General features: G+C 43.4%; 1 protein-coding gene across 4 annotated transcripts in view; it reads right to left on the bottom strand.

Moving 5' to 3' along the window:
• AKAP6 (A-kinase anchoring protein 6) overlaps nt 1-24,565 on the bottom strand; it is a 555,986-nt gene that overhangs the window by 237,495 nt on the left and 293,926 nt on the right. For all 4 annotated transcript variants that reach the window (XM_058666317.1, XM_058666316.1, XM_058666318.1 and 1 more), the window contains 2 exons: nt 23,438-23,689; nt 7,349-9,112 (listed from right to left, as the gene is read on the bottom strand). In XM_058666317.1, coding sequence (XP_058522300.1) covers nt 7,349-9,112; nt 23,438-23,689 — 2,016 coding nt within the window. The remainder of the gene's footprint in view (nt 1-7,348; nt 9,113-23,437; nt 23,690-24,565) is intronic.

Here is a 24,565-nt window from a genome sequence, read left to right as displayed (position 1 = left end):
TCTGGACGAAGTTCCTGGCTCCTGGCATCAGATCTGATCCATGCAGCACTGGCCATTGCAGTCATTTGGGGAGTGAATCGCCAGATGAAGGATCTTCATCTCTGTCTCTCCTCCACTCTATCTGCCTTTGCAATGAAAAAATTAAACAAATAAATAAAAAGGAACTAGCAAATGGAAGATGTTTCTGTATGTCTTTCAAATAAAAAAAATTAGAAACAATAAATGCAGTTAGAAACTGTCATATTTATATGATAAGATATTGACTCAAATATTTTCTACATAAATAAAGTCATAAAGAACTATTTTTATCCGGATGTTTAAAACTGCAAACATAGGGGTAAGATCTTTCCTGCAGGTTTCAGAGGGTAAAAACAAGCTGCAGTGATGAGATACAACCTCAAGGTGGTGCTAAATCATCATGGATACAGCTCATGATACAAGGATGGCTCCTCAGCAAGCTGACATAGGACTTAAAAAGTTCCCAGCATGTTTATGGGGAAGGAATTTGCTTTGGGTCCCTGTGATTCTTGACCAGCTTTGCGCAATGACCTTGACACACTCAACAAACTCATCAGCAATAATACCCCACAGGTTTTGTTCCTGGCATTGCAACAGATATACCTAAATGATTTTTATCATACTTGAAAAAAGAATCTGAAAGCATTATGTTTGAAAATACTCATTATGGATTGTACCCTTGTGTTTGCATATAAAATAACACTTACTTTATGCCCCTTCATTCGCTGTGCACTTTAATTTCCTGTGTCCCTTGGAACAATGTGTCAAACTGCTTACATTTCTCAACTCCCAGATTTCAGCTTGAATCTTCAATTTTTTTTAGCTCCTCTGCTCTCTTATTTTAAAGCAGCCACAAAACGCAATGCTTGCCCTTTATAACATCTCCCATCTTCGTCGCTCAGCTATCTGCTTCCAACATCACATTCAGAACCCTCAAAACACATCCAGACTATTGCATTAACCTTCAAAATTAGCACCTTGAGTAAACACTGTAACTGTTTCAGGAGGCCTACAAATGCCCGCCCTCAGAGGGTCTGATTCTGTCGGTCTGGCATGGAGCCTGAAGTTGAGATATTTTTAAAGGCCCACGGGGATCATGGTGTGCAACCACAAATGAGAGAACACGGCACACTGACAGATGCATCCAGCATGTCACAGCCAGATTAACCTGCAACTACCAACTCCTGGGCCAGCATCATCACAAAGACTGTAAAAGCATGACTTGAAGACCACGTCTAAAACAGAGAAGTGTTTTATTTGACCTGTTTGAAAATTGTTCAAAACCAACACACATACACGAAATTGGGAGATGTCACAAAACCCCAGATTTTCTACTCTGTTTCAAAAGCCACAAAATCTTGACATACATGGTCCACGCTGCTAGCCACCATCACCTGAGGATGAGCTGTGGCTTCCCTGTAAACATGTCACACCTCCTCCAGCAGATTCAGCTCATCACTCCCCAGTAACACCTGACTGTAGAGTTTTGTGTTTATTCCTATTTTTTGCCCTCTCAGAATTTCAGTTAATCCATGTTTAGAGAATGACGTTGATATTCAATGATACATTCTCTCACTCATTCACTTACAAGCTCATTTATTCACACATTCATTAGGACTGACAGTTTAGTTTTTGCCTTTGCTTTGCAAACACTGCGCATTCCATGTCCCTCATATTTGTGCTCTGTACTTCTAACCTCTGTATCCCCCTTCCTTTTGAAAAATCTTGTCCTAATCAGTTGTTACTTTAAGAGCTAGCCCCCTCCCGCTACAACACTGGACTTCATAATGATTTCCTAATATGGCATCAAAAGCACAAACAACAAAAGCAAAAAATAAATAAATAAATAAAAACAAATGGGACCAAACTAATTTTGAAATCTTTTGTGTAACAAAGGGACACCATCAGTAGAGTAAAAACGATGCTACAAAATGGGAGAAAATAGATGAAGAAAATCCAAAACAACAAAAGTCAAATAACCCTATTTTAAAATGGGCAAAGGACTTGAATACATCTCTTGTAGGAGAACAATAGGCACTTGAAAAGATACTCATTATCCCAAATCACCATAGAAATGCAAATCAAAATCATAGTGAGATATTTCATAGCCCTTAGGATGTCAACTACCAAAACAAGCAGAGCAACAAATACAGGCAAGAATGAGCAGAACTTCAGTCAGTGCCCTGTAGGGGAGAAACAGTAGAGAGGTTACTCACAGAACCCAGCAATCCCTCTCCAAGATCTATACCCAAATGAACCGAAAAGCAAGCTCTCAAAAGACATCTGCATTCCCCTGTTCACAGGAGCAGAATGCACAGCAGGTGAGGAGTAGGAGCAACCCAGAAGTCCATCAGCTGATGCACGGAAAACCAAACGTGGCTGCTACACACCACGGAATATCATCCAAACTGAGAAAGGAGGGGATTCTGCCGCCTACTACAACATGGGTAACACTTGAGAACTGAGTAAGCCTACTCAGGTACACACACACACACACACACACACACTACCGTAGCATTCCACTTACTTTAGGTACTTAGAGTCATTAAAATTATAAAGTAGAACTATTTGGTTTTTTTTAAACAAATATAGCATTTCAGATTAGCAAGATGAAAAATTCTGGAGATCTGTTTTATATACTAAAATGAACGTCCCAAATGATTTAACAAAATAAATTGTTGTGTGTTTTTTGCAATATTAATAAAAAAGAAACAAAAAGAAAAGGAATAGAAAGATAGGGCCAACATTGTGCTGAAAGCTAAGCTACTAATTGCAGTACTGCATCCTAAACTTGGGGTGCCTATTTAAGTCCTGGCATCTCCAATTCCAATCCAGCTCCCTGCTTATGTGTCTGGGAAAGCAGCAGAAGATACTGATACCCTAGGAATTTTGGGTCCTGCAACCCCCTTGGGAGACCCTGATGAAGTTTCTGGAAACTGGCTCTTAGCTTTCACATGGCCCAGCCCTAGATATTAAAGATTCTTCCCCATCCCTCCCCTTTTTCTTTCTCCCTGTCTACGTTTTAAATATATAGATAAATATTGGTTGTTTCTTTTTTTTTTAAAGAAAGAAAACAAAACTCAGGACAATAGGATATTGACATTTCTCTAATAGCTGCCACCAGTAGGTTGGTACCAGTAGGTTGGTGCCAGGGATTCAAATAAAATGAACTCTGAAGGAGAAAACAGGTCTTGCCTGGAATGTTACTGCCTGACGGGGGGCGGGGGGGGGGGGGAGTTAAAATCAATGTCAAATTAATTCCAGACAAAACCTCTTCTACACTTACATTATACACTGGAACTACCACTTCTCACGTCATCTCTAGAGGTTGTCTTTGAGCTTTGGCCACACAATCAGGAGCAAATAACTGCAATGCTAATACTGTCTGCTTGCAAAGACCAAGCCTCGGCTAAGTATGTGCTGCACCAAACTCCAAATAACAGCAGTGCTGGGGAAGCCTTTAAAAACTGAGTTTACAGATAAATCCAGGGCAAGGTATAAAAGCAGCTGAGTCGCCGAGCCATAGCTGAGATGACATAATCTGACCCTGAAGATGCCTGTCTCTGGAGAAACAGGCTTAGCAATACCACTGATGTGTATCCAATGCAGTAACAGTTTTCAGAACAAGAATACAATGAGACCAGGTAGACCCTGACCTTAACCCAAAGAACAGATTTCCTGAAATGCTTCACTAACATGGCAGCCTCTCTGGAACTCACATAGCTGACAAGTTCCCACATGGGTATAGGGGCCTAAGAACCTGCTTTCCTAGGACAGAAAAGGGGAACTGGATTGTAAGTGGAGCATCCAGAACACAAACCAGTGCCCATATGGGATGCCGACACTTGCAGGCAGAGGATCAGCCTGATGCGCCACTGCACTGGCCCCATTTACTACTCTAATGGTGGTTTGTGGGCTTTATAAGTAGATCTTACCTGCAGTGTGATTACTGCCTACGTGCACTGCATTCAGCGAAAGGAGAAAACCAAGTTACCTCTGACATCATTCTCAGAGTTAGAAGTGAGGGCAATTCATGGATGAGATGTCGGTAGAGGCAGTAACAAAGATCACAAAGGCAAAAAGAAGCCCAGCCCGTTCTAGGAACAGCAAAGAGGTCAGTGGGAATGGAATCAACAGGGCATGAGATGAAGCATGGGAAGAAACCAGGACCAGCTTTCATAAGACCTCAGTCTGCAACGTCAGCTGCTGTAGGGTTTGAGCTAGGGAAAGAATTGTTGTGTTTTAAGGAAACTCTCTGACACAATGGTGTAGCAAGTTAAGTCTCCATCTGCGGAATCAAGAACCCATATGGGTGCTGGTTTGAATCCTGGTTGCTGCACATCCGATCCAGCTCCTTGATCATGTCCTGGGAAAGCACTGAAGGAAGACCAGGAAGAAGCTCCTAGCTTTGGACTGGCCCAGCTCGACCCGTGCAGCCATTTGGAGAGTGAACCAGCAAGTGGAAAGCCTCTTTTCCTCTCTCCCTCCATTCCTCTGTCCCTTCCTTCTCCCTCCCTCCCACTCCTACTCCCTCTCATATCCCTTTCTTTTTCTCTCTGTAACTCTGCCTTTAACTAAAGTCATGAAAGGAGGTCAGGCTACAGGAAGGATTCCTCTCTTCTGGCTTCCACCTCTTATCTCAGCGCCAGTACAGTACTTGAAAAATCCCATAGGAAGCTTCCTCTTAAAAGACAAACTGCCACCTTTTTCCTAAAATCAGCTATCCACAAAACCATTTCCTTTCATTAATTTTTTAAATAATTAGGCATAGATCACTGCACACAAATCAACACAGAAAACCAGTGCATGCACCAGTGTGAGCCCTGAGCAGGTTGGTCGTGTTCTGGTTGGGGGGGGAACACCTTCAGCAGACTAGCAGCCCCCCTACTTTAAATTATAACTACACCTTGGTGTGAGCAACCAGGTCTCCGATAGGCATGATAAGCACAGAATTCTTTACTGCCCTTTGGTGAGGAGAGCTTTCTTTGCAGTTCCCAGATGCTGAAAACTTGGCTTTGTTTTGGCAGAATTTTGGAATCACAGCCTGCTACCACTGGAAGCTGGTAGTGTGCCATAACCTTGTTAAAACATCTCTTTGCAGAAAAAGAAATGAGGCCTAAAATGGCATCACCAATTGTGGGCTACACTAGACTTCAGTAATTAGCAAAAGGCTGGAAATGGTTTTTTGGATCTTGTTTACTGCGCTGGCAGCACCCACTTGCCTGGTCCACATCAGAGCAGGCCAGAATAGCGGTTGTCATGGGCTGGCATCTTCACCCTGGTTCCCACCACACTGCCAAGAATATCCTGCATTATTGGCAATTGAGTCCTCCAGAAAGACTAAGGGAGGACGTGGCCTACATTGCTTTGGGTGGGCTGGCTCTGTGTTCACATCCTGAGTTGCACTTAGCAGCTGAGAGGACTTGAGCAACTGTCTGAATCATGTTCTGCCTTAGCTTCTTCATTTGGAAAAAAAAAGCCTACTGCCTGTGGTGCAAGAAGAATAAGGCATGCAAAATATGTAGCACAAAACCCAACACAAACGAGTGTTGTTTATAAGGAGACACCACTTGCATCCCCATTCAGTGACACTGCTTGGCTGCCTGGTGAACACATCCCAGTCACTGTGCTGTGACCTGCAGGACTCTCAGGTGCCAGGCAGAGCTGTTGGGAGCATGGAAACCTCCCTGCCCATTGAGCAAAGGCCTCTGGTCAGGAAGGCTTCTTGCAGCCACTCCCTCAGAAGCTGAGTTCATGTTCCTCCTTCTAAACATGCCCAGTTGCCTTTTTCCAATCTACCTAAATTTCCTGCATGTCTTCAACGTTCCACTTAAGGTTCAGTACTCAGTGGAAACTTCCCAGGAAAATACCAGCTACACTGATATTTCCTTTCTGTAGTATTTACTCACAGAATATTTATCATATTTACTCATAGTATACATGAATGCTTCTTGAAGAGTGAGAGCTTTCAGTTAAAAGTATGGGCTCTAGGTCAGGCTGCCTTGTCTCTCAGCTTCAAGCTCCGCCTCCATAACATGGAGTTATTATGAAATGTGTTTTTTCTTAATGAGCATTGGATAAACACTTGACATTTATTAACAATTGTTCATGGTGCTATTATCATACATTTCTGCTAATTTCTGTGTCTTTATGAGCCTGCCTTTTCTTCCTGCAGGTTTTCTGTCCAAATGCTCTATACTTGGACTCCAGGCCTCATACTATGCTGGTTCCATAATAGTGTTCAGCACTCACTGGCTGGAAGAGGACTGGGAGGTATAGTTCCAAGCTGGCCATGGGGGATAAATTAATATTGCCTATCCCGTCTGGAAGTCTCCTGTATCTTGTTGCTCCTTGTTTTAGTTTCTAGTAACTCACCTTTTTGCATGGAAGCAACATGAAGAAACCCAGAGTAAGAAGCCAAAGACAGGGACTTGCGTCTCAGCTTCTCAAGCAGATGTTAGTCAGTGGTGGTATGTCTGCCTCTGTATCTATCTATGTATCTACCTTAGTTTGGATCTCTCTATTCCAATTTCTGCAAAGGGAGAATAATCTGACATGAACTGCCATCTTCATGGAAGGGAAATGAGGAACCAAAACACATACAGAAGAGCTCGGCACACAGTAGTTCTACAATGAGGCTAGGCATGATCAATTACATGTCATCACACAATAAACCTCATAATGGGGGCCTGCATCATGGTACAGTAAGCTAAACTTCCTTCCTTGGTGTCAACATCTCACATGGGCATCAGTTCGAGTCCTGGCTGTTCCACTTCCAATCCAGCACCCTGATTTTGACCTGGGAAAACAGCAGCAGAGGGCTGACATCCCTGGGCCCCTGTACACATGTGGGAGATGCAGAGGAAGCTCCGCTTCAGATCAGCTCAGTCTCTGTCTCTCCTTCTCTCTGTAACTCTGCCTTTCACATAAACCTAACATAAATCTTTAAAGAAAGAAACATATAACGATCAAAAGATAGTAACATAGTAGGTGGATATTATGGTGCATCAGGTTAAGTCACCAATTGGGATTGAGTTTCACCTCCACATCTCATCCAGCTTCCTGCTAACATGCCTGGGAGGTAGATGATGGTAAAAATGCTTGCATTCCTGCTATCCATGAGGGAGACATGGATGAAATGCCAGACTCCTGACTTCCTGGGCCAGCAAGAGTTGTTGAAAGCACTCGGGAGACATGATTCCACTCTTTCTTTCAAATAGTTAAATGAATTAAAAAAAAAAAAAAGAAACATATTTTACAATGGAGCAGGGAAGGATGGAATTAATTTCAAAAATCAGGTAAGAAATCACTCAAGGTAAGCCCATCTTACCTCTATTTTCACCCAGATGGCCTCATAGTTGTCTTGGTGCTGAATATCTTGTATTAGTTTCTGAATTAAAGCTGATTTCGCAGCAGAATGGCTCTCATTTTTCTCGGAGGATGAGGCTCTCTCTGACTTCCTGTCAGTATATTTTTTCATGCCAGAGAGTGATGCACACAACTCCTCATCTGAAAGAATGTCACTCAGGGGCCCAGATTCAATGCTCTCTCCAAGAGAAGAGGCTATGTCGCTGGATGAGCTGTTGGACGCTAGGCCCAGCTGTGTGTGCTTCTTCTTGACATGGTATGTTGGATATATCTCGGAATCTGAATTCATTTCTGACAATTCCCAGTCATCAATATCCTGAATGGTTTCTCCTCTGGGCTTCTGGGGCAGAAGCTTTGTTAGGTTTTCCAACTTCAGAGCTAATACTTCTGTCTGCTTAAGGTGAGAGGGTAGTGCTAGGTACTCGTCGGAGCCATACCAGGCCTCCACCACCTGACCATTCCTGGTGACATGACTTGGGGAAGAGGGGTAAGCTTTTTCGCTGCCGTGTTTTGAAAGAAGAGGTATGGGGAATGTGCTGTCTGAGTCGACAGGGGAGTCGCTGCTCTGAGTGAAGGGTGGTGAACTCGATGTTTCTGACCGCCCTGGCAATTTGGCATTTCTGCTTTTCTCATTACACAGCTCTGGGGAGGAGGCGGAAGCTGAATCTGCTTCTGGCCCCTGAGGGGCCTTGTTAGTACAAGAAGGCATCCTACCAGGTACTCCTGATCCGCTCCTGTTCTCGGCTTGCTTGCCTGAACCAACTCCCCGCTTCGGTGTTCGGCACAGAGGCATCTCCTCTGAGGTCTTATGTGGCTTTTTAAATCGATGTTTCTCTTTGTGGCAGTCGCTGAGCCTTCCCAGGCTGGAAGAGATCTCTTTGATATGCCTTTTCACTGTGTCTTCCGTGTTCCCACCCACCACCTTGTGCAGACACTCATAGGACTGGCTGGCAGCAGAGGAGCTGCTGCCATAGGAAGACTGCAATGCCAGGCAAAGCTTGGATCTGTCAGGCGGGTCCACCAGCGAAGGGGTGCTTCTGCTGAGCTCCGGCTTCAGATCAGCCATTTGCTTCCTCCCGTCACCACCTCTCAGATCAGTCTTCAAATTCTCCTCTTTAAGGAAAAGCCCTCTTTTTGGCAATGTGGACTGTGTGGGAGAGTCCTCATTATAATTGAAGCAGTCTCTGATGGTTCGTTTGGGGGTGGCATTCTCACCAAGGGGAGGCTGCGGGTTCTTTGCACCAGGAAGGGTGGAGGAAGTGGATTCTTGATCCGCAGTCTCAGAAGAAGGCTGCTCAGCATCTCTCGGAGCTGCAGTGGACGCTGCCAGGCCTGATGTTGGGCCCAGTGGTTCTTCGCCTGCAGCAGCTCTGCTTTCCTCACATGCACCTTGGCTGTCTGTGGACAGAGACACCTGCGGAGCCTCCTCGTTCGGTGCCTCACTGCAGTTGGACGGGGTGCAGTCAGGGGCCACTGTGAGTAACCCAACACTGCGGATAAGCTCAGGGAATTCCTTTTCCATCTCACTGTAGCTCCAAGAGTCAAAAGGCTTGGCTTTGACCTGGCTAGAGGTCATGTCATTCAGGCCTCCGAGCAAATCCTCACTTGGACTGTAGTCAGACAGTTCGAATGCGGTGATACCACAATCCAGAGACAAGTAATTCTGAGAACATTTGATAGTTAACTGGCCTGAGTCATCCACTTCCGTTAGAGAATCAAGACGGCCCTGAAACAGACAGTGCAATGGTTTCAGTAAATGCAACATCAATAACACTCAACTGTGGTTCAAATGCTATCTCAACACAGGCTTCTGGAAAAGTAAAAAATGCATCAGTCTCAACTGCTCCTGGTTTGACATATGAAAAGGCAAATAAATCCATCACCACGTTGCTTTATGCATACTATTCTGTTTTTAAAGATTTTTCTTTAATCTAGACAATGGGACTTTAATACAAATAAGCAAGGTCAAGTACAAAATATCCATTCTTATTTAGCTTTCTATTTTGAAAATAGTGTACTGTTCATTTCATAAGCATTTCTAACATTAAGCCTTAAGTAACAGAACATTTGGGAACAAAGAAAGAATAAAATCTCTCTAAACATTTATTTTGTTTCTATCACCCCAGTACCTACCACTGAATGAGATCATAATAGGAGCTCAAAAAATATATTTGGTGGCATTATAGATTATACTGAGTCAATCATGTTAACTGTATATTCAGCAAGCACAGGGGGTAAAATAAAAAGCCATTCTGGATTACTTTTTCCCCCATCATTTTGAAGCTATACACGGATAATGGAAGAGAAAATGAAACAATGTCACAGCTTTGTCATGGTAGTCCATCTCCTCCTGTATGCATTTCTCCCCTCCTTCCAAACTCACTTGTTATTTGTGATTCTAGGTCAGCTTATTTGATTTGAACTCCACCATACTGACAAGTACTCTAACTTATATATATTTGTCAGATTAAGACTGCTTCTGATACCACATTCCAGATAATTTTGATTAATGATTTGGGGCAGAAGGACGATGGAATCCTATTATGCTTACCACAGTGAACTGGCAGCCTGATCTAAGCTTGTTCCTGTAGGAGATAAAGGAAGGAAATGTGTACGGGGTTATAACCCCAGGTCTCTGACTGGAGGAAGACTTAAGGTAACACAACTAAACTGAGTCCTGTTTTCCCCAACCAGGTTTTCCCAAGATAGGTCCTCTCTAGAATCTCACATAGGGTTTTATTGTTCATTTACTTGGGTTTTGGAATGTTCAGACTTTTCACCTGGCCTTTAAACTCCCACTCTCCTCCCTCTTACTCTGTGGAATCCAGAGATAGCAATGATAAAAAGTGTGCTTTAACTTTTCTCAGCCTCAAATTTCCCTGGAGATGACTGATTACTAGCAACTACTTTGTCATTAAAGCTTTTTACCTTTTCTGGGGCCACTACAAGTGTGTCTGCTATCTGTAAAAGAACCCAAGTCAAAGGAAGGTATGTAAGTTGTTCATGGGCTTCAAGACCAAGGGCCAAACTGGGACCAAGACCAAGGATATTTGACTCAAAAGTCTATACCCTGAAGACTGGATATGACTTTAAACTGATACATCTCCTCTTTCAATATTTTCTAAGCTGCCTTCACTGTAACTTTTACAAATTGCTTATGTGCTGCTGCTATGTCTCTGCTTAAAGTCCTTCAGCAGCTTCCTGGGACTCCGAGATTACAAACCAAACCCTCTGAAGGCTAAGCATGAAGAGGCCTCCACTCTCTGGTTGTGCCCAACCACAGTATCACCCAACACGACGTGTTCCGTCCAGCCTCAGGGTTCACATGCGGATCTGTTTATGCAGAAAGCTTTCCATGCATACCTCTCAACTAGGTGACTTGTCCTCTTCCCTTACGTCTCAGCCTAAATTCACTTCTTCCAGGTGCATACCTAAGTTGGAATCTTTCATTCTAAACTAACATATTTTATTTTCCCTTTATTTATCTCAATTTGTAAATAAAAATCATCATGATTACTTGACTAATTTATTTCTACCATTAGTTTGGAAGCACTGTGAAAATGTAAATTACATGGAAGGTGCCTGACTTATCAAGGCGTCTACAGCACTTAAAACGAGTGAGTCACATAAAGTGAGTACTCAAAGTCAGGCACATAATAAGCACTATTGAATAAATGAATGATGACTTTTTGTAATATTTCTTAGCACTCTTATCTAATTTTCCCCTCTGATTATACAGCTGTAGATTACTCAAATGATTAAAAGACCAACCTTTGGTGTCCAATTCTGGCTCTAGCATTAATTAGTTGTATGACTATATGCTGGTATCCTGATCTCACTAACACTCATTTCCTCCATCTATAAAAAAGGAAATGATAAGCCATGTTGTATGGGTCCTGTGAGGCTTAAAGGATATGACATACGTAGGACACAGCCTGATACAAAATAGCTGCTCACTGAATTTTCTCTCTTGCTCCTCACTGTTATTTTTTAGTAATAAAGTACACTGAAGAGGAGAGTTTCATTCATGTGACTTACCTCAAATGCTAAATTACACCACAAAGTATAACATAGTACATAATACTGGCTTATGATCTCAACAAATTGTCTAAACAGAATTGTGTGACTTTTGTGTTTCCCATTGGGTTAGATTATTTAACAATTCCACAAGTCAGAATGAGGGAATGAATCAGCCAAACTAAAGTCATACTCCATGCAAATTTTAAGGGAATGATAGCGAGAATCCAATTTAAAAGCAGGCTGTTATGTTATAAATTCTTTTAATTTGTGGCTCATTGCTTAGAACCCTTTTATAGAAACAGTATTGTCAATGATGATAAGTCCTCAAACTATATTAATCTACTTAATTTACCAACTTCAGCTGAAATTTGCAACATGATTTTCTACCTTTTTTTCTGTTACTGCTCTATAATATGAAGTTCAAAGAGGCACTGAACAAGTGTTTCTATAATGAGAAAAATAAATTTGAGAATTCAGATCAAAATCAGACACCCCTGAGAGGACCAACCAACTGCCTTCGGATAAGCAGAAGACACTTGGTACTAGAAACAGATCAGATCCCCATTTTTGTGGTCAAGTCACCCTGACACCAGGAACACCAACTTTTTGAGAATAATAGGCATCAAATGATGTTAGATAAACACACCTACACTTTTATTAATATGAATATATTCATATTCTCATGAATATATCTCAGAGAACAGAAAGAATATGGCTGCCTTTTCTAGGTCTTTAGGGATCTCTAGGCAGTTCCTAATTCGGAAAAGAAAACATCATACTCAAAAGTATGTAATACTTGGGCCTGAAGGAATGATTCGGTAGCTATGTCCTCACCTTGCATGCACCAGGATCCCATATGGGTGCCAGTTTGTGTCCTGGCTGCTCCACTTCACTCCGCTCCCTGCTTATGACCTGGAAAAGCAATGGGGGATGGCCCAAAGCCTTGGGACACTGCACCTGTGTGGGAGACCCAGAAGAAGCTCCTGACAGCTGGTTTCAGATCAGATCAGCTCTAGTTGTTGAGGCCATTTAGGAAGTGAGCCAGTGGATGGAAGATCTTTCTGTCTCTACTTCTCTCTGTAAATCTGCCTTTCCAATATAAATAAATAAATCTTTTAAAAACTACATAATGTTCCACAGCCTGATTCTCAGTCAATTCCTAGCCAGGCCAACTTACGCAACTAGTGAAATATTTGAGTGAGTATCATTCAGTGATAACTGTTTTGTATCAGACTGCATTTTTAAAAAGATTTATTTATTTTTATTGGAAAGGCAGATATATAGAGAGGAGGAGAGAAAGAGAGGAAGATCTTTCATCCAATGATTCACTCCCCAAGCAGCTGCAACAGTCGGTCGCTGAGCCAATCCAAAGCCAGGAGCCAGGAACTTCTTCCGGGTCTCCCACATGGGTGCAGGGTCCCAAGGCTTTGGGCTGTCCTCGACTGCTTTCCCAGGCCACAAGCAGGGAGCTGGATGGGAAGCGGGGCTGCCAGGATAAGAACCGGTACCCATAGGGGACCCTAGTGCATTCAAGGTGAGGACGTTAGCCACTACATTATCATGCTGTACCCCAGAATGCATTTTTTAGCACGAGGAGGAAAATCCATCCCTGACAGCAAAATCCAGATAAACAAAAAGAACAAGACAAACCAGCACAGTCTTCCCTGCAATGCTAAGCAACTTTAAGAGCAGATGGTTTTCTGGATTTACTTACTGCAGAAAAATGATGGATTTTATTTCTTAAAATATTGCTTGGTAATACTAAGGTTAGCCTCATTCCTGTCTTCCACATCACCTTCCCAGAGAATTTTCTAATGTGCATATGTAATAAATTCTCACGTAGATATGGAGTTAAGAAATGAATGTATTCTGATTTTGTTGCCTTTTAAAAATCAGAAATAGTGCATTATATTCCGTAGTGCAACATACCTCTATTTCATATGCTATGAGGCAGCTTTCCAGACACAGGTTACATTTTATGCAGGTGATAATTTATTCACTTTATTGCTGCTTCAGTCTTATCTCAGAAATCAAGGAAATCTTCCTCCCTCTCTCATTTTTTGATTTGAACAAGATGTTTTGCTTTGTTCCTTAAGCATGGTTAAGTTACCTGAAACCTAGTTCCAAGTGCATTCTTGGCTCTTTCTTTTCTTCACACTGTTTTTTGGCAGCAATTGAATACCAAATTTAATACTCATACTTTAGAGATTTGAAGATCTCCCTATGTATACGTCCCAAGAGTGTGTATCAGTGTTGATGCTATTGAACCGTCAGTTGTGTACCCTAAGTTAGTAGCCTTCCTGAGAACAGTGTTGGAAATGGAACTTCACTGTTTCAGTGATGGGTGGAGTAAAGCACTCCATCTGCCTGTTTCCCCGCCTCCCCTAATCTAACCTTGGTTATTTATTGTGCTTTCATTCCTAACATATAAATTCACAGGCCTCTGCACTGAATATGAGAAAGATTCCCTAAAGTCCCTAGCCACATGGATTTTATTCTCAAATTCCTTTCAGCCCTACCACATTGTGACCCTATGGCTCTGAAAGCATTCCAAAGGACAGCAGGAAAGAAAAGCCATGACAGGAAGATGTGAAGCCAAGCAGTTTCTTTTGTGAAGGCAAGGGGCAAAATAGACATAAATATTTTAACATTTCCCTTATCCTATAGTAATATTTCCTAAGAGATTATATAATCCTCAGCCAATCTTCACGTAGCTCCAAATTTTCTGCATACTTTTTCTTGATACAAACTGGCTCATGGTAAGTGTTGGAAAAAGATCACAGAGTACTGTTCTATGAGTGCTCTGGAAAGACCAATGCATGCCTGCAAAGAAAGTATCATTTAGGCATGCCTGCATGGCAGGTTCTCCGTCAGTGTCGACTACTGGGCTAATATCATGAAGAGTTATTGCTATCTTTGTGACATCACCTCTCTAAACCTCAGTGTTTTCATCTATAAGATGGATGTGATAATAACACCTGTAAAATGATCATAACAACATTTGCTATGTTTAGTGCACAGAGCTATGCAGATAAAACAAACTATAATGGGATGCCTAACAAGTGTTATTTATCCTGTAATGCTTGTTGCTTATATGTAATTGAAATCAGTAAATGTTTACTGGTAGTTAAAAGAAAAGAAAAAGGAGGAAAGAACTTATTAAAATAGCAATTAACTGGTCTTGGTTGATTTATTTCTAGATTTATTTCCTTATTCACTTAAACTCTCTAAAACTTAAATTTTTCCATCTATAAAACTCAATTGTTTTTACTATACTCTACTTTCCTTACTAAATAAAACATATACAGTGCTTGTCATGGTGTCTAGAATTAAAACTTTTAGGCCAACACACATACACAACTTTGAACTTTAAGTTTTCTATCATGTATTTCAGAGGCAGTGAAAGAGAATGAGATAGAGTCAAAAAATTCTCCCAAACTGAGATCCACTACTCAATTTTCTGCAACAACCTGGAGTAGGCAAGGCTGAACTCAAGAGCTAGAAACTCAGTCAAGTGTCTGCCACGCAGTGACAAGGAGTGCAAATATTTGGCCCTATAACATGCTGTTTTCCAGGGTACCCATATATTTTTTTTAATTTTTACTTTTTCAGGATACAGTTCCAAAGGCTCAGGACTTTCCCCTGCCTCCCTTCCCCTTCTCCCTGGGGCACCTATTAATAGGAAGCTTGAATCAGCAGCAGAGCTAGGACCCAAACTCAGGCACTTCAATATGAGATATATATATGGGTGTCCCAACTGGCATCTTAACCATCGAGCCAAAAGCCTGCCCCGGAAGTGTTATATTTGGTTTGGCTGTATTCTAGTAAGGTTTCTGTCAATTTGTTCACAAGATTCATTACACTCCAAATTTAAATGAAAAGTAAAATTCATACATCATTTTTATTCAAGGAAAGAGAATTTGTCACTTTCTGAAGTCCAACTTATACTCTAATGTGTGGCTCTGAAATGCAACTAACAACAACAACAAAAAAATACAGAAAAAAAAATCACTTCCCCTGACAAGACATATACTTTTCTACTTTTTAGGATTTTTGCTTATTTGTTTAATCATTTCCCTTTCACTGTACAATCTTTCACAGCTGAATTTATTCTGATAAACCCGTGAATTTTATTCTAATTCCTATTCTTCTTTCCACAGTTTCAGTTTACTGCAAGGAACAAAGCTAAGAGCCTTCTCAGTACTCTCATGGGATCATGCTAGAAGCATAAACAAACAGGATCCAAAATTTAGCTTTAGGATGGATATTAATGAATATGAGACTTCAATTCATAGAAAAATAGCCACAAAGTAGATTACAGAAAATCTACTCTCCCCCCTGCCACACACACACACACAAAACGTATTCTTACATCTCCACCACAAATTCTTACATCTCCACAACAAAACTAAGGATTGAACTCAAACAGAAAAATGCAGCAGCTTGCTTGTGATAAACCCATAAAAATTTGTGAGTTTACATTGTGAGAATCATGGATGCTACTTAAGGCCAATTCACAACATAGCTCAGAAAACAGTGGTTGGTAACAGTTAGTTATCTTCAATAGCTTTTTTTTTTAAAGGAAAACACCAAATTTATTTTTATTTATTATTTATTTATTTATTTATTTATTTATTTATTTATTTGGCAATCTTGACATAATTAGGGTAAAAAGGTTCAAGCACTACAGGAAGATGGGTAAGACAATCAGTTCCATATTGTTTCCTTAATATATCTGATGTAAAAGGGGAGTTTAAGGGAGAAGCCCCATTCAGTCTCCCACCCACCCCAGGTCCCAGATGTGGGGCATGCTCTGAGATACTTGCTCAAGTGGTTTTGATAGTTCAACAGTTCTGAATTGCTGCCACTCTCACCACTCCAAGCACGATGAGGTCGTTGGAGAATCCAGTGATTCACATAGTCCATCATAGAGTCTCCGTTTGCCCAGTATTTTCATTGCCAACATACAGCTGAGGTGGTTGATTGACTTGTTCTGTCCTCTGTCTTTTGATGGTTAGGGTTCTGAGTGCGAAAGCTCAATTGGGGAGATCCCCAAAGAAACTTTGTCTGATGTGTTCTCAGACCAGATTCTTGTATGTTCTACCAAGCACAGGGACCGGCACAGTCCATTGCTGATCGGCTTGGTTCTGTTTCCATCCCTGTCCTCCACTGGAACCAATGGGTGCTTGTAGTCCAGCCTGGTTCTGCCCAGCACATACAAAGCCCTCACATAACCCAGTGGGAGCTGCAGCCTAGTCAGAGCGACCCACAATAACCCCTACCAGACCCGCCCCCTACCCTGGTTTGCCAGTATGTGTGGCAGACTAGTCCAGTCTGTCCCACATCCCCTTCTGCTCTCATACATGTCAACGGGTATTAAAACCTTGTTCCATCTAACCAGTTCAACTATCCAGCCTTCACGGATGTTGTTGGGTGCCTTTCTGTCTAGCCACCCCAGCCCCTGTCCTAGTTTCGGTGCCCTCCCTTCGGGGGTGGTAACCTAAGAGGTAGGAGCCCACTATTTCCCTCCCAGGCCACTCTCACTCCCAGATTATGCACTCTCCAGGTGGTTCTGTGGTTTAACTTGACAGAACTAGCCCCCAGTGCCAGCTTCTGCCAGCTGATGCTGCGGCTAAGCCCCAACAACCTTCACCTACTCTAATTGTAGATTGCACCAGTAGGAATAATCATCCCAGCCTGGTTTTTCCCTGATCTGGTCTACATGAGGCGCACAGGTGTTGTAGCCCTGCTTAGTCTGGTCTGGCCCCATCCCAGCTCATGCTCTCCAGTGGGAGTACCTGTCCAGCAAGGAAACCACCCCTTATTCCCCTGCCGGCTCTGTCCCCTCCCTTCCTGATTCTCACATGTACTGGTTTGGGGCTGAGGTCACATCCAGTACAGGCAACCTCACCTTGGCATTCCGTGTTGTGCACTGCTTTTGTCGCGACCAAACCCGGCTCAACCCACACTCTGTTCTGGTGTTCGGATTTGCCAGTGGATGACATGAACTGATTCAGCCTGGTCTGCCCCTGATCCATGCCAAATGTATGCCAGTGGAACACTTTCCATGACCTATTCTGGGCTGTTTCCCTCCATGCTTCTTGTGCTTACCTGCAGAGTCTGTGTCCTGCCAGAGGAGTTGCCCAGGCTCCTCCATCAGAACCGCTCCGAGTGCCAGATTTCGCACATACCAGTGAGTCCATGAGCCAGCTCTACTCAGTTCACCTCCTGTCCTAGCAGGAACAGTGGCTTTTCCTGACTGGCCTTCAACCCAAGCTGGTTCTTGCTCTTGGATGTTTCAGCCCAGCCATAGCTCGTCCATACCTATATATAGCTCATTCATGGCTCAGTTGGGGTTGAGACCTAGCCTAGTCCGTCCCATATCTACCTTGGTCCTCCAGAACACCAGAAGGTGTTGCAGTCTGGCCCGGCCTGGTACGTCTTGTCCCAGTCCACACTTGTGCCAAGGGAGACTACAACTGTATCCTGACCAGAATGCAGCCCCATTCCAGCTCGTGCGCCCCTTAGTGGGAACCTCCACCCAGCTAGGGTGTCCCCTTAGCTTCCCAACTGGGCCTGTTCCCAGCCAGTGTTCAGCATGCCAGTGGTTGCTCTGACTCAGCTTGGCACAGCCCCTCACCTGTCGCGACCCCAGCCTTAGACACTGTGGCTCAGCGTCCGTGGCTTATGCAGACCAGTTGGTGCAAAAACCTAGCTGGGCATGTCCTGTGCTCCACCCCGGTTTCCAATCTTACTTGTGGGCTGAGGTTTGCTCAGTACTGCCCGGTGCGCCTGTTCCATCCCCTTTTCATACACTGATGAGCCGTTGGAGCTACTTTGCCAAGCCTGTCCACCCCCCAGGTCCGGACCACCTGTTCACCAGTGGGAGCTATGACTCGTCATGGGAGCTTCCCAAGTTTCTCCCCCTTATCCCCTCCCAGACCCAGTTCTCATACAAGCCATTGGGTTTAGGCCAGTGCCCGGCGCAGTCCGGCCCTCCCCTTGCCCTTGCATGAGCTGGTGAACATTGAGGTCCGGCCCACCCTACACCCCACTCAAGATGCACACTGGAGCACCGCTGCCCCGACCAGTCCAGACTGCCATTGGTTCTCCAGTCTGTGATCATCTGCAGGCTCCCCGGTCACACCTAGCTTAGTCCACCACCACTCCATCTCTTGAAGTAACCTGTGGGGCTAGAATTTCCATAGGGTTTGGCCCACACATCCCCCACAGAATCTTCCCCCCGATATGGTTCTCCAGCGTGTTTGTTAATGTCATGGCCCTGCTTAATGTAACCGGTCTCGGCTGAGTCAGTTCTGTTTCCAGCCCTGTCATCCACTTGGACCAATGGGTATTGTGGTCCAGCTCAATCCTACCCACTTCATACTCAGTCCTCATGCAAACCAGTGGGAGCTGCAGCCTAGTTGGGGCGACTCCCCATAACCCCCACCAGGCCTGCTCCCTTCCCTAGTTCCCATGTATGCGAGTATGTACCGCAGGCTTGTTCAGTCTGTCCCACCACCCATTAAGCTCTGGTACTTGTCAATGGACATTGAAGCCTAATTCGACCCAACCAGCCTACTATCCAGCCCACACACATACTGGCAGGTGCCTTTCTGTTTAGCAACCAGTGCCCCTGTCCTGGTTTTCGTGCTCTCCAGTGGGTGGTTACCCATGAGGAAGGTGTCCACTATCTCCCTACTAGACCACTCCAACTTCTGGATTGTGCACTCTCCAGGTGGTTCTGGCATTTAACTTAACAGAAATTGCCCCCGGTGCCAGTCTCTGACATCTGATGATGTGGCAAAGCCCTACCAACCCTTGCCCACTCTAACTTTGCTTGCACCATTCGAAACAGTCAGCCCAATCAGGTCCTTCCCTGATCTAGCTCACATGAGGCCCACAGGTGTTCCCTTCACCTGTCTCAGCATTTGCCTTCAATGCTGTGGCATAGTATCGCTGCCTCCTGTAGACCATGTGCTCCATCCTGATTTCTATTCTTTTTTTGTGAGTTGAAATTTGTTTGGCCCTGCCCAGTCTGCCCCCTTCCAGTTGCAGCTCAGCCCACTCCACATCCTGTTTTAGGATGCTCCTTTGGGTGATACTGCCTTGACCTGCCCAGAATGCCATTGGTTCTCTTACCCATAAGTGATGGCAGGTGCCATGGTCACTCCTAGCTTAGCCGTCCCCCTCCCCCCCCCCCCGCCCTCAGCTTGCGAGCTAACCTGTGGGACTTGTATTTCCACAGGGTTAGCCCCACACTTCCCCCATAGAGTTGACCCCCGGACCAAATTCTCTGATGTGCTGGTAAGTGTCTTGACCCTGCCAAATGTGACCAGTCCACTGTTCCACCACCCAGTCAAGTAATGGTGCCAAGCTAGACAGGCCCCCATCCATAGCTTTGGTGTGGACCGGTGTGGGGAAGTCAGTGATGCTCTATGCTAATAGCCCTTCTCAGGATTCCTAATTTGGCCGGTGATTCAGTCAGGCTCAAATAGATCTTATGGACACTCCCCTCCAAATCATCAGGTCTCAGTCCCCACGCTTACTCGAAAGTTTCCTAAGCAGCAATTTCATATCCTAAAAATCCCAGAGCTCGCCGCTGGGCGGCCAGCAGGCAGAGCTGGCACCATTTGGTGCACCGGACGCCCAAAGCCAAGGACTCAGTCACTGTCTTTCGGCAGTGGCTTTGGCCTGCTGAGTCCCCAGTTTCAGATCCGGACCGGCAGGGGTGCCCCCCCCCCAGATGCCACTCTGTGGAGGGCTGCCATCCACCCCCAACTCCAAGGCCCTGAATCCTCCCCAACTCATCCCCCTCAATAGTTTTTAATCAATTATAGAACTACTACTTCACAAATGATACAGGGTCTATTAAGTGCATGATGAATGCAATCCATGGAACCGCAATAACACAGAGATAACAATAAAACCTAACTTAGCACTGATATGTCCCCAGCTCTCACAACAAAGAGCTAGGCATCAATAAACATTTATTGAATAAATGAATAAGAATGTTAAATGAACTGGCTTGAATCAATGACTTCTAATGCCCCCTCCAACAGAAGAAAACAGGCAGATCCAATCATGGATCAATACTGAATGTTGGACAGAGCTTTAGAACATAAGGCAATATGTGAATTGTGGGAAGGAATGTGTAAACAATACCAGACAGGTATGTAGAGAAAGCTTTCACCAGAGTTTAGATAAATCATCCTCATGTCTGATCATCATTAGCACATACCCTCATGAACAGAAGATTTAGGGCACAGTTAACTGTTTGAGAGTATCCTACAGTCATGAATCCCAACCTAGAGCTCCCTGGAGATCTCATCTGCGAGAAATGGAATCCAAGAAGTAACAAACAAGTCACGTATTTATCCTATGGCTGCAGCATCGTGACAATCTCAGAGAGAGGTAACTGACTTTTTAAGGCATAACTATGATTTTACAACTTCTGGTAGATTTACATTCCTGTAGACTTTGGGGCCTTTCAGGGAGTTTGTTACAAGAGCATCTCCATTTTGAGTAAACAGAAGTCAACAAGAATAAATTATTTATGAGACTAGACAAGATTTGTTTTGTGCCATTGATAATATTGGAATCATCAAAATATTAATAAATTAGTGAATTATACAATACAGCATATATTTTAAAATCTTATATCTATATACTAATGTTTTATAAAGTAATAAAATATATTGCTTGTACAGTTTAAAGCCAAAGGACTTAATATACACACACATACATGTATGTATATATACACATACATTATAAATTACTATATATACTATATATGTGCACACACTTTGCAATACATAACAATTTAGCGTGATAATGGAAAAATTCGTGTGGATTCAAGTTTACAATGTCCCTTTTTAAATTATCTATTAAGAACAGGAGCAAGTGTTTGGCCTTGTGATTAAGAAATCTAAACACCCATATTGAATGCCTGGGTGTGAGTGATAGCTACATTAGCAATCACAGTTTCCTGCTATAAGGAGCTGGGAGGTCAGAGGTGATGGCCCAAAATGCCAGCCACTTGGGAGACCTGGATTTGGTTTCTAGCTCCAACCTTTTGCCTGGCCTTTTCTCAGCCATTCCAAGTAGATAAGAACTCTAACACTCTCTGTCTCTGCCTCTCAAATACATAAAACAACACACTTTGAAAAAATTCTTGAAGATACATTTGAAAGAGTTACAGAAAGAGTGAGATGGACGAAAAATCTTCTATGTTTTGGTTTACTCCCAGATGGCAGCAACAGCCAGTGTTGGTCCAAGCCAAAACAAAGAACCAGAAACCTTTTCCAGGCCTTCCACATAGGTGGCAGCCACCTTCTGCTGCTTTCCCAGGACATTAGCAGGTAGCTGGATTGGAAGTGGAGAAGCTAAGACACAAGGCAGTGTTCCTGTGGGATGCTGGTGCTGGGACATGAACTGATGTTCACATGGGATGCTGGCATCATGGGTGGCCCTCAAAATTTTTTTTTTTCAAAAACAGTAACAACAGGTAATGGCATTGTGGGATAATGGGTAAGGCTACCACATCTGATGCTGGTATCCCATAAGGCTGTCAGTTAGGGACTTGGTTGCTGCACTCTCACCCAACTCCATGAAAATAATTCAAGAAAAGCAGTGAAAGATGACCCAAGTGCCTGGGTCCCTGCCACCCATGTGGAAGATGCAGCTCTTGGCTTCATCCAAGCTCAGCCTGGGCCACTGTAGCAATTTGGGGGATTGAACTGGTAGATGAAGGGTCTCTCTCCTTTTAAGTCTTTTCAATAAATAAAAAATCTTAAAGATTAACAAAATCTTTAAAGCAACATTAATATAAGAAAAGTCAAAAACATTGGTTATACAACACTCAAATGTACATGTGATTCATTGAATCCAGAGTGATTTTTCTACACTTGACCTTAATGAGAAGGTCAAGAAGCGATGACAGCGACTTTTATAAAGCATAAATGTAATCATGGCAGTTTCCTGAACAGCTCATTCATTTTTAAAGATTTATTTATTTGTTTATTTGAATAGCAGACCTACAGAGAGGAGGCAGCAACAGAGAGCTCTTCCATCAACTAATTCACTTCCCAAAATGGCCAAAACAGTAGTATATGGCTAGGCTGAAGCCAGGAGGCTGGAACCCTGGAACCAGGTCTCACACGTAGGTGCAGTGACCCAAGTACTTAGGTCATCTTCTGCTTGTTTCCCAGGTTCAATGGCAGGAAGCTTGATCTCAAGTGGAGCAACCAGGACTAGTCATAGGCAACAGCTTAACCCCTCTGCACCACAGTGGTGGCTCCCAACACATTTTTTTAAGATAAGGTCCAATTTTCTTATTAGAAAGCTTTCTTACAGAGCTTTATGGTCTAACCTCTATTTTCCTTGTTAGTCCTAACCCTGGACACTGCCTTTTGCTTCCAGTGTAGTTCACAGAGCTTGTCTTAGTCTCTGTGACCCCTAGGTCTTTGATCTTCCCACTCTCTCTGTCTCTGGTATTTTCCATCTCTATTCAGCAGTGTGAGACCTACTGCTGCTTAGGAACTCAGGTAAGACTCTTTTTGGAAAGCTTCCCTTGTCCAAATTAGAAGACTCTTTCTTTGTCCTCTAAAGGCATCATGTAGGTTTATTACAGTTTGGTCATAATATCTATTTATTCGTCTCCATCCCCCTCCAGCCTCAAAGTGCCTTTAGATCAGAGACCATGTTTAGATCATTATTGTATTTTTAGTACCTACTCTTTGGTATTTAGCAAGTGTTCAATAAATATTGATTAGATAATTGAACAGAGATTAGGTTAGCACTAAAATCTAGGGACGGTACCTGAAAATTATCCAGTGTGAGTTTACTCTGGGTTAAGGCCTCATTCACATTAGAAGCACCCTGGCTTCTGTTCACTATACTGGACTCAAAGCACTGCTCAGGGCCTACTTATTCACATACAAATCACTCCTTTCCCACATATTTAAACTGAAAATGTTCTCAAACTGTCACACTTGACATGACATGACTGCACTTCAAAGGAAATACTCACCTCCTTCGTCTCTTCTGAGAAAGCCTGCAGAATGTCTGTCTGCCGGGTGTAGTTGCCATTGGCGTCCTGCAGACCTTGCAGAATGCGCTCTCGCAGAACCAGCACAGAGACCCGGAGCTGGTGCCAGAGCAGCTGCACGGCATGAATGTCCACAATCACATTGACAGAGTAAGACAGCAGCTTCAGGGAGAACTCTGTTTCCAGGAGGGCATGGATTTGTTCAACATGATCAGAAATATCTTCACAGATGTCCTGCGGTAATGAAAGCAAAATATATGAGGATTACTTGGTCTTCCCCAGAGATGATACAAAAGGTTACCCTTTCACCTACCACCAAGGATTGGGATCAATAGTAGCACATGTTAGTACTTACTCATTCTTTTAGTTCAGATACACACTCCTGGTTACAGTACCCTGGCCCTCTGGCACATTTATGCAAGTTGTTTTTCTAACCACAAAAATCCTACTAATGTTTCAGACACCCACATTGAAAGTTCAGCTGGGTAGGACGTTCACCTTACTAATCCACCCTGCTCTCTTTCTTACTGTTTCTTCGGGATTCTAGCAAGGGAGCTATGTACTACTGGTAAGCTACACTGAGTGTACCATATTTCAGGATGGAAGCATCATCCAGGAAGACAGGCTTGAACATGTGCTTTGTAGGAGCTCCCACATATTCTCTAAGAGTTAGAGAGTCTTTGGTCACTCTCCTACAACAGCACAATTTACTGTTTCAATTTGCAATGCAAACCTAAATCTTAAACTCATATCCTATAAGCAGAATTACCATTAAGAAGCAAAGTCAGAAAAATTCCATGAAAAAAAATTAAATTTGGGCTCAGAACTGTGGCCTAGTGGCTAAAATCCTCATCTTACATGTGCCAGGATCCCACATGGACACCAGTTCTAGTCCTAGGAGCCCCACTTCCCATCCAGCTTCCTGCCTGTGGCCTGGAAAAACAGTTGAGGATGGCCTAAAGCCTTGGGACCCTGCACACGTGGGAGACCTGGAGGAAGTTCTTGGCTCCTGGCTTTGGAATGGCTCAGCACTGACTGTTGCGGTCACTTGGGGAGTGAATCATTGGACAGAAGATATTCTCTCTGTCTCTTCTCCTCTCTCTCTCTATA

Source organism: Ochotona princeps, chromosome 6, assembly GCF_030435755.1.
Source record: "Ochotona princeps isolate mOchPri1 chromosome 6, mOchPri1.hap1, whole genome shotgun sequence".
Classification (NCBI taxonomy): Eukaryota; Metazoa; Chordata; class Mammalia; order Lagomorpha; family Ochotonidae; genus Ochotona; species Ochotona princeps.
This window is presented reverse-complemented; position numbering and strand designations above follow the sequence as displayed.